Source organism: Eutrigla gurnardus (genome assembly GCF_963514095.1).
Source record: "Eutrigla gurnardus genome assembly, chromosome: 6".
In the NCBI taxonomy this organism is placed as follows: Eukaryota; Metazoa; Chordata; class Actinopteri; order Perciformes; family Triglidae; genus Eutrigla; species Eutrigla gurnardus.
This window is the reverse complement of record NC_139920.1, coordinates 29861012-29869647: the sequence shown is the minus strand read 5'-3', so window position 1 is coordinate 29869647 and position 8636 is coordinate 29861012. Positions and strand designations below refer to the sequence as shown.

The 8636-nt window shown below is 44.8% G+C and overlaps 1 protein-coding gene across 1 annotated transcript in view; it reads left to right on the top strand.

Moving 5' to 3' along the window:
• Positions 1-8089, top strand: part of onecut3a (one cut homeobox 3a) — a gene marked incomplete at its 5' end in the record, with an annotated part of 11530 nt that extends 3441 nt beyond the window's left edge. Inside the window, one exon of the mRNA XM_084010848.1 lies at positions 7752-8089. Within this exon, the coding sequence (XP_083866974.1) occupies positions 7752-8044 (293 nt within the window). The 3' untranslated portion in view covers positions 8045-8089. The remainder of the gene's footprint in view (positions 1-7751) is intronic.
• Between the last annotated feature and the right edge of the window lie 547 nt (positions 8090-8636).

Below are 8636 nucleotides of genomic sequence, written 5' to 3'. Positions count from 1 at the left end.
GGGGAAGTGAAGGCACACATCCAATGAACACTGCGAGTTCTCAAACAGCAGTGAGACATTCATCTCCTGTCGGGTGTTCACATATCGGTTATATCGAGAAAAAGGGGGATTCACATTTAATGTGAAAAGAAAAACACATTCCGAGGTGATAAAAAAAGAACATATCTAATAAAACCTTGCAAATGGAAAAATAAGATATTTCAAAAGCCAATACGTGATTAAATGAATAGTTGTGTGTCGTTGCAGCCTGCAGACGTGCAGTCTCTTCCTGGGTTTGGTGATTGATCTGTCTGAGATTCATGCAAAAATAAAACAGTAAAGAAACAAACGCTCAAATCCTCCTGCGATGAGAGATCAGCTCTGCAGCTCTGCGGGCCTGTTTCTGAAACCAGAGCCTGCAGATGGTTCGTACGGAACCTCTGCGGTTTTGTCAGAGATCGACCTGCAGAAAGACTTGCAAACACACACGCACGCGCACACACACACGCACACACGTACACACGCGCGCAGCTTATCGTACCCACAGATGCAACCCGAAACTCCGGTTGGGCAACCCCATGCAGATAAACAGAGGAACAAAACGACTGTGAAATCAATTGATGACTGAATCGATGCAGCGCATATCGCCTTTATATTACAGGTTATTAAACAGCTATAACGAAGAGGCTGCGGGGGATTCTGAGATTAATAATTTGTTTCTTTACTGAGCCGAGATGAAAATACCGACTGCTGTTTCGTTAGTCAGGTTTTCTGCAAGGGGAGTGTGTGTGCGTGTGTGTGTGTGTGTGTGTGTGTGTGTGTGTGTGTGTGTGTGTGTGTGTGTGTGTGTGTGTGTGTGTGTGTGGAATACTTTTTTCATTTTGACAGATAGAAAGAAAAACACACTGCAGTCTTAACATTGTGTAAATATAAATTATTATTATTATTTCAATCCCTTTTTTAATGTTTAATATTTCATGTTTTTAATTAGTGGCCACACAGAAGTATTTGGAATTTCCTGAAATAAATACATCGCCAATTTGTTTAGGCGACAAAAATACTTCCAGAGAAAAACCATAAAGATTAATATAAAAAACGAACGTGCTAGAATAAAGAAAACACTTCATTTATTTATATCCAATATACGTGTTTAGCATCGTGAGAAAACACACCACACAAATGCAATTAGGTGCCGCAATAAGAGCTAGAAATATTCATTTTTGGTGACTCTCTCTTGAAATGATTGAGTGAGGACTGTATTGAATTGAATAAAAAAAAATGCTGCATATTAAAAAAGCTGTCTCGTCTCCCCGTGGAGAGCAAACGGGATCATCTGACTGCAGATCAGTTTTCTGATCTCCTGCGACACACAGCTGACATCTCCACACATTTCGATACATCATGATGTCACTTTTCTAAGAAATAAAAAATAAATGTGTGCCTTGACATCAGCATGCAGACATAAAATAAAATATTAATTACTTCAAGGTTTACTTCTATTTCCGATAAATTAAGCATTTTTTTTATTTTATTTTTTTTTAAAAGCTCAGCAAATGAAAAGCAGCTTAGAGGGAGGAGAACATCCGCATGAAGCCCGGACGTGCGGCTCTATTGAGCGGCCACGGAGCCTCCGCATCGCCCGACGAGGAGCGCGCACCGGCGGGTTTGTTGAAATGTTAATGAATAGTAATTAATTGTTTATGTGCTGGATTGAAGCAGCGGTTAAACTGTTTATTTATCGGCCATTTTTAATGAATGCGTTTGTGATATGGCTTCAACATTTATTATTTATTTATTTTTAAACAATGGTCCAACATGTCAGTCAATCAGGAGCTCCTCAAAGGAAAGACGCTCCTCCTCGTGCGCGTGACCGACATGAAAATAAAACACACCTGTTGCGCGTGCACGTGAAACCTGCCGTCTCTCCAAAATAAAGCACCGCGAACATTATCACGCATAACTGGTCAAAGCAATTATGAATGGAATCAATGATAATCGCAGTTATCACTCCAACAATGGAGCCACTACAAATAAACGGCAGCTAAATAATAATAATAATAATTATAATAATAATGCAGGTAAAAATTCAGTGATGTTTCCCCCAATCACGCGCTTAAATGGCTGAATGAGAGTATCTAACACCTCATAAGGAGCGTGATCATCGCCTTTATTGAATGTGTTTCCCTTCAGCTTTACCACGAGGCTGCTAAAGACACGTTGGCTGAATAAAACCAGATCTCTCAGGTGCGTCTGTGTGCGTCTCAAAGCGACACAGAGGAAGAGAAGAGGAAATACATATGTATATTAAGATGACAGCAAATAGAAACGCAGCAGCAGCCACGCGGCGGAGACTGAAGGTGTGACCGAGGCCGGGGTGAGCTCATCGGAGGAAGAAGAAGAAAATGCCTCGCGGCGGAAGTCGCGCGCGCAAACAAACCGTGTCGCTTTATCAGTTTATTAACACCAATTCACACTCATTACATTAAGGGCTATTGAGTGAGAGAGAGAGAGAGAGAGAGATGAGAGAGAGAGAGAGAGAGAGAGAGAGAGAGAGAGAGAGAGAGAGAGCTTGGCATTGCCCTGCAGCATTGAATGAAATAAATGCCAGTGTGCAGAGAGAGAGAGAGAGAGAGAGAGAGAGAGAGAGAGAGAGAGAGAGAGAGAGAGAGAGAGAGAGAGAGAGAGAGAGAGAGACATCAATCTTTAAGGCAACGGCCCGTGCGAAGACGTTGCTTAATAAACAGACTGAAGCTTGGACATCAAATTGCCCAATCATGTTTCTGACAACCCGGAGAGGAGCAACTACAAGCAACCCTGCAGTGTGTGTGTGTGTGTGTGTGTGTGTGTGTGTGTGTGTGTGTGTGTGTGTGTGTGTGCGTGTATATAAAGGTGCCGAACCATCACCGTTAAACATGTTTATTGGTAAATTAATTAAAGTGACCCTGTGTGTGTTTGTATCGCGGGATTCGAGCTTTGAAGGGAATATATATTTATTTTTGAAGAAGCAGATGTGCTAATCATGGTTTCATACAAAATCATATAATATTAGGCCGTTACACCTTCTCGTAATGAGCAGGAAGGGCAGTGGTGATCAATACATGATTAATGCTGGAGATGGACTCACATCTGCAGGGGGGGGGGAGGGGGGGGGGGGACAGCTGTGAACGCGCGGTAAACAGGCCGAGCAGGTGATGATCGTTTACTCATCTTCCTCTCAGCCCGTCTAAGCAACAAGAAAGCTGGATCATCATCACGCTTCCTTCCTTCCTTCCTTCCTGCTGCTGCGTTTGGTCGTCTTTCCTCCCCCTTCATAAATCCTCACCCCCACACACTCCCCCCCCCCTCCCTCCGAGGCATAATTAATTGGACGAACTGAATTTCACACACGAATTATTCACGAATCTATCGATCGATATCGAACACCCAGGGCCTTTCTCTTAACCTCGCTTGGTTTGTCGTGAAGCAGAGAATATTAATGTCATCGGTGGAGAAGAAACGGGCCTAACTTCTCCCGTTTTTCAGCCGAGCAGAGGACAAATACAAATACTACAAATACAAATACATATACAAATACAAATACACTCATTCAGGGTTTTCATAGTTCAAGAGAAAAATAGAAAAAAGGGTAAAATTCATGGAAAATGTTAAAACTAAACGTGCAGCGAAACAAAGGGAAGCCGTGGATGATGCATGTCTGAATGTGCGAGCAGCCTGTGTGTGTGTGTGTGTGTGTGTGTGTGTGTCTGAGTGTGTGTGTGTGTGTGTGTGTGTGTGTGTGTGTGTGTGTGTGTGTGTGTGTGTGTGTGTGTGTGTCTGTCAGCGGGACGCACACCTCACAAACACTCCAACCCGGGATTCGTGCTCGCGTCCGGCTGCTCTTTGTGCTTGAGTCCCGTCCGGCTCGACTGTAGCTCTAAAAGCTGCAATGATCGATTTCTTTCTCTTTTCTGCGCCGAGCTTGGTTCAGTAATCAGGGCCCCCTTCCTCGCCGATCGATCGATATCGATTGCTAAATCCAGCGCCTGTAGCAAAGGCAAAGCGCACTACGGCGCCCCCGTGCAGCCGGGGCCGCGGCGAGAGCGACGCCTGCCGGCCGGAGCGGCTCAGGGCAGGCGGTCGATGGAGGCGGCGGGACGGGGACGCGCCGGTGGGAGAGAGAGGAACCGGGGACCCGGAGCTCGTTGTTGGAGGCGCTTTAAGAGGGAGACACCCCCTCCCCATGGATCAGCTGTTATGTGCTTCGCACGCGCACACGCACACGCACACGCACACAAAGTGATTTTCTCTTTTACATTATTCTTCTGGGGATTTAAAGAGAATCAAAACTAAAAATTGCAAATCAAAATACTGACCAGCACTTGGTTTCCAAACCTTTTACTCCACAGATTTATTGCCTTCTTAAAAACATTTATTAATAGATTTTTCTTTTTTGGTAAGAAACCCCTTTATGTTACGAGATGTTGATTTTAGTGCCTGAAAATCAACATAATTCATAAATATTATCTGTGTGGGGGAAAGTAGATTAAATAAGTAAAATAAGCCAATAAGCAATTAGAAATGAAACATGTTTCTCGTTTTAATAATACACATCATAATATTACATAAACAATCAGTGCTTCTTAAATGTGATGTATAATTATTTATAAAAAAGGGTCAAAATGCACAATTAACAAAGTTAAAGAGGAATTTCACTGATGAAAATATAATGCCATCGCAATATTATTGTTATTGTGAATTATTTTGTCCACAATAACCGTGGAGTGAAAATCTGATATCCTGACAGCCTTAGTGTGTGTGTGTGTGTGTGTGTGTGTGTGTGTGTAATGATATGCATTACCTGAGCAAGGTCACGTCACAGAAGAGAAAGGTCACACACTCAAGAGAAGGAAGCGAAGGAGTCCAGGCCAAGCGAAGGCTGCATAAAATAAATGGAAAGTCATGCCGATTAAATATTGAGATAGCAATAAATCTATATTGACAACAATATTAACGGTATTCCTCCAGAGGAAGTTCTTCTAAAAGCAAAGTCCAATATTAAAAATGCTGTTGCATCAGTTACAGAATACTAACACACATCTGTTATCAAGTTATATGTAACAATACACATTAATTATACGAGGTTTAGGAGTAAAGATGATATCTGCAGAAACAAAGTGTCATTATTTTCACCTCGGACAGAAATCAGCTCCGTCTGTTCAGGGAGGTGGAAGTCTGGCAAAGCAGCGAACGTCAGCACTTCTGGTCTTCAAACAGACTTGTCTGCGTGTTCGGGCTCATGGTCCTGCTGTGAGACGAATCCTCCTCCACACCAGATAAAGCCGGCGGGGATTGGTGAGCAGCGGCGGTAACTTCTCCTCCGTCAGATACAGAGCAAGTGTCTCCATGTGGGGAATAAACATGGAGGTTTCTAAAAATCACAGTTTCACTCACCAAAGCAGGCGTTGGTTGTGTTTCTTGGACGCAGATATTCTGTTTTTATATAATATAGTAGCAGTTCTACCCACCTCAACTAGTAGTTTTGCTTTGGAGCACCTCATTATAAAGTTCAGAGATGGGATGGATTCTCACCGCTGAGGAAACGGATGCTTCCATTTCTGGTTTAATTTGTTTGATTTAGTTTATTCAGCCAAAAACAAGATCAAACTTTTACCAGGGATACACAAAAATACATCAACAGTTGCATTATATATACTGTATATATCATATATATATGATAACATAATTAGTATATAAGTAGTTTGATGATTAAAACAATTAACATTATATTTGAGGAGCCTATTTCCAAATAACTCAAAGTCCAAATGATAAAAACGACACCATCGTCATCTTCACACCTTTAATCCTCCAATAAATCAGACGTATGATGATATTCATACTTTACACACGAGCATCTGTTCAGACACATTTTGATGTGTCACATTAGCATGTGTGTGATAAATAAATAAATGAATGTAGCTGCAGTGTTGATGTGAAATATGAATATGATGGATGGGCTCGTGTGCAGGTTAGACATCCGTAGTAAACAGATTGGACTGCAGCGGCTGATCAATGGGCTCTGTTCCACTGTAATTAGACACACAGCGCCACTGCTTGGCTCCAGCCACTTCAGCATAATCACAACCTCACACACACACACACACACACACACACACACACACACACACACACACACACACACACACACACACACACACACACACACACACACACACACACACACACACACACACACACACACGTGTGGACGAGAGAGAGAGAGAGAGAGAGAGAGCTGTCCTTAAATGCAAAGACACATCCACACACAGCGTGAGAGTGAAACATTATTGAAGGCGAGTATGAAAGTATCAGACAATACGGACGGCAGCAGGTGGAGACCCCACAGGGATGGCATCTCTCTCTCTCTCTCTCTCTCCCTCCCTCCCTCTACCTCTCTCGCCCCAATTTGCTGTGGTTTTATTGAGACAGTAGGGAGGCTGAGAGGAACACACAGTCCATTCTGGCAGGATTCGATCCTCAGTCAGCAGGGGAACATGTGGCTGCAGAGGTGGTGGCTTAACCTTCTACACACACACGCATACACACACACACACGCACACAGACACACACACACACACACACACACACACCTACACGGTCTCTGCCTTCACCCGTCTGCTGCGTTCCAGCAGTCTCCCTGCTACACTCAGAGTTACAACACACTTACCCAACAAAACAACATTCTATTAACTATTCATTTGCTGTGTTTCTGCTGCCTACAACCCCAACAACCCCCCCCCCCCCCCCAAACGCAGACAAGTATCTCGGTGTGTTTTCTTTTGAAAAGCTGCTCTATGTATGGGAAGGGGCTCGTAGCAGCCGGTGAGTACCTCTCGAGTGTTTGTGTTTTGGGGAGGGAGGGTGTGTGTGTGTGTGTTGAGGGGGGGTTATAAATACCCTCTCAGAGCTCAATAGAGTGGGCTCCAGTGGGCTCTGTTTGAAGTAGCAGACTGTAGACCTGCTGGGGGGGGATTCTGACCTCAGTCCCTACAGAGAACCCCCCAATTCCTACAGCAAAGTCGGTCAATATCTCGCTTTCTCCTTCACTCGCCGACGCCCCTCCCTCCTCTTCTCAGCTCCTCTCTTTGGCTCCTAGACACACACACACACACTTACACACACACACACACACACTTACACACACACACACACACACTTACACACTTTGTTTTACTCCACCTTTTGTGTTCTTTTCTCTCCAACCGTTTCTTTCTCGGCGTCTGCACCTCCTCTATCTCTCATTTACACACACAAACACACAAAATGCTTACTTTTGTGCAACAGTCACTCAGTCCCCCATTGCGACTCAAACTGCATTAATATTGAATCAAACAGCAGTGTCTCCAGCTAGCAGGCAACAGCCAGTCCCAGCCCCCCCGCTCCCTCCCCTCCTCACCCCATCTTTCTCTCACCGCAGGCTGGCTCCCTGTCTGCACTCTGCAGGATGGAAGGAATATTCCCACTGGGCAGGAGGCATGGATTAGCTTTAAATCAACTTTAATATGGCAATAGAGACGGAGCGGTAGAATCTCTGCTGATGTATAAACTCGTTTTTATGTGTTTAAGTATTGGCTAATGATACGTTTAGTTACTTTACTTTCCCTCCACCTTCTGTCTTTGCCATCTAATCACGAAAATAATCACTTTTGTATATTTACCTTGCTTTGTGTTCTCTTTTCCCTCCTCTGCCTCCCACTCTCATCCCAATCCCTCCCACCGCTGCCATCCACACCAAGCCTGCAAGCGCAAAGAACAGGAGCAACACAAGGACCGCAACACGGCGCCCAAGAAACAGCGTTTGGTCTTCACCGACCTGCAGCGCCGCACACTCATCGCCATCTTCAAGGAGAACAAGCGTCCATCCAAGGAAATGCAGATCACCATCTCCCAGCAGCTCGGCCTGGAGCTCAGCACCGTCAGCAACTTCTTTATGAACGCGCGGCGCCGCTGCGTGGACCGCTGGCACGACGACCACGGTGCCAGCCCCGGGCAGCCGGGCACATCCGCCACCACCTTCTCCAAGGCCTGAGGGGAGGAGAGGACCTTCAGAGGGCCGGGGAACCAGGTTGGACGTACAGGAAACGTGGAGGATTGGCTGTGAAACCCCGTCGATAACACCCCGACCTGGCCTGGACCGTCTGAATGTGTCCCTCTGCCTGAAATTACTTTGTGCCATGCAATCATCTTTTTTGTCAGTCCGAATTTCAAGCTCTCACTGGAAACAAGCGTAATCTAAAAAGGTGAACTGTGAAGTCAGGTCCACTCCGCATTACTCACATGAGGACAATCATTGATTCCGTCTTTTTTGAAAGAAAAAATAATTTTTATGGCATCTGACAAAGTAAAGAGACACCAAAGATTTGATGTTTTCGTTGGACGGTATCAGACACATTGCCGGCCTCCTTCACCGCCCAAGTAGCCGCTGATTCTGCTTTTTCTTCAAACTCACCTCCTTTTGTGTCGACCTCTTCAGTCCCTCTCTCTCATCCCCTCATCGCCGGCACACGGAAGCAACAAGGGCGAAAGAACGGCAATAAATCTGACAACAGAACAGCACATAGCCTTATTATCCAAGCCCCATCCTGCACACACAAGGCCGTCATAAAGAAAACAACACAGCC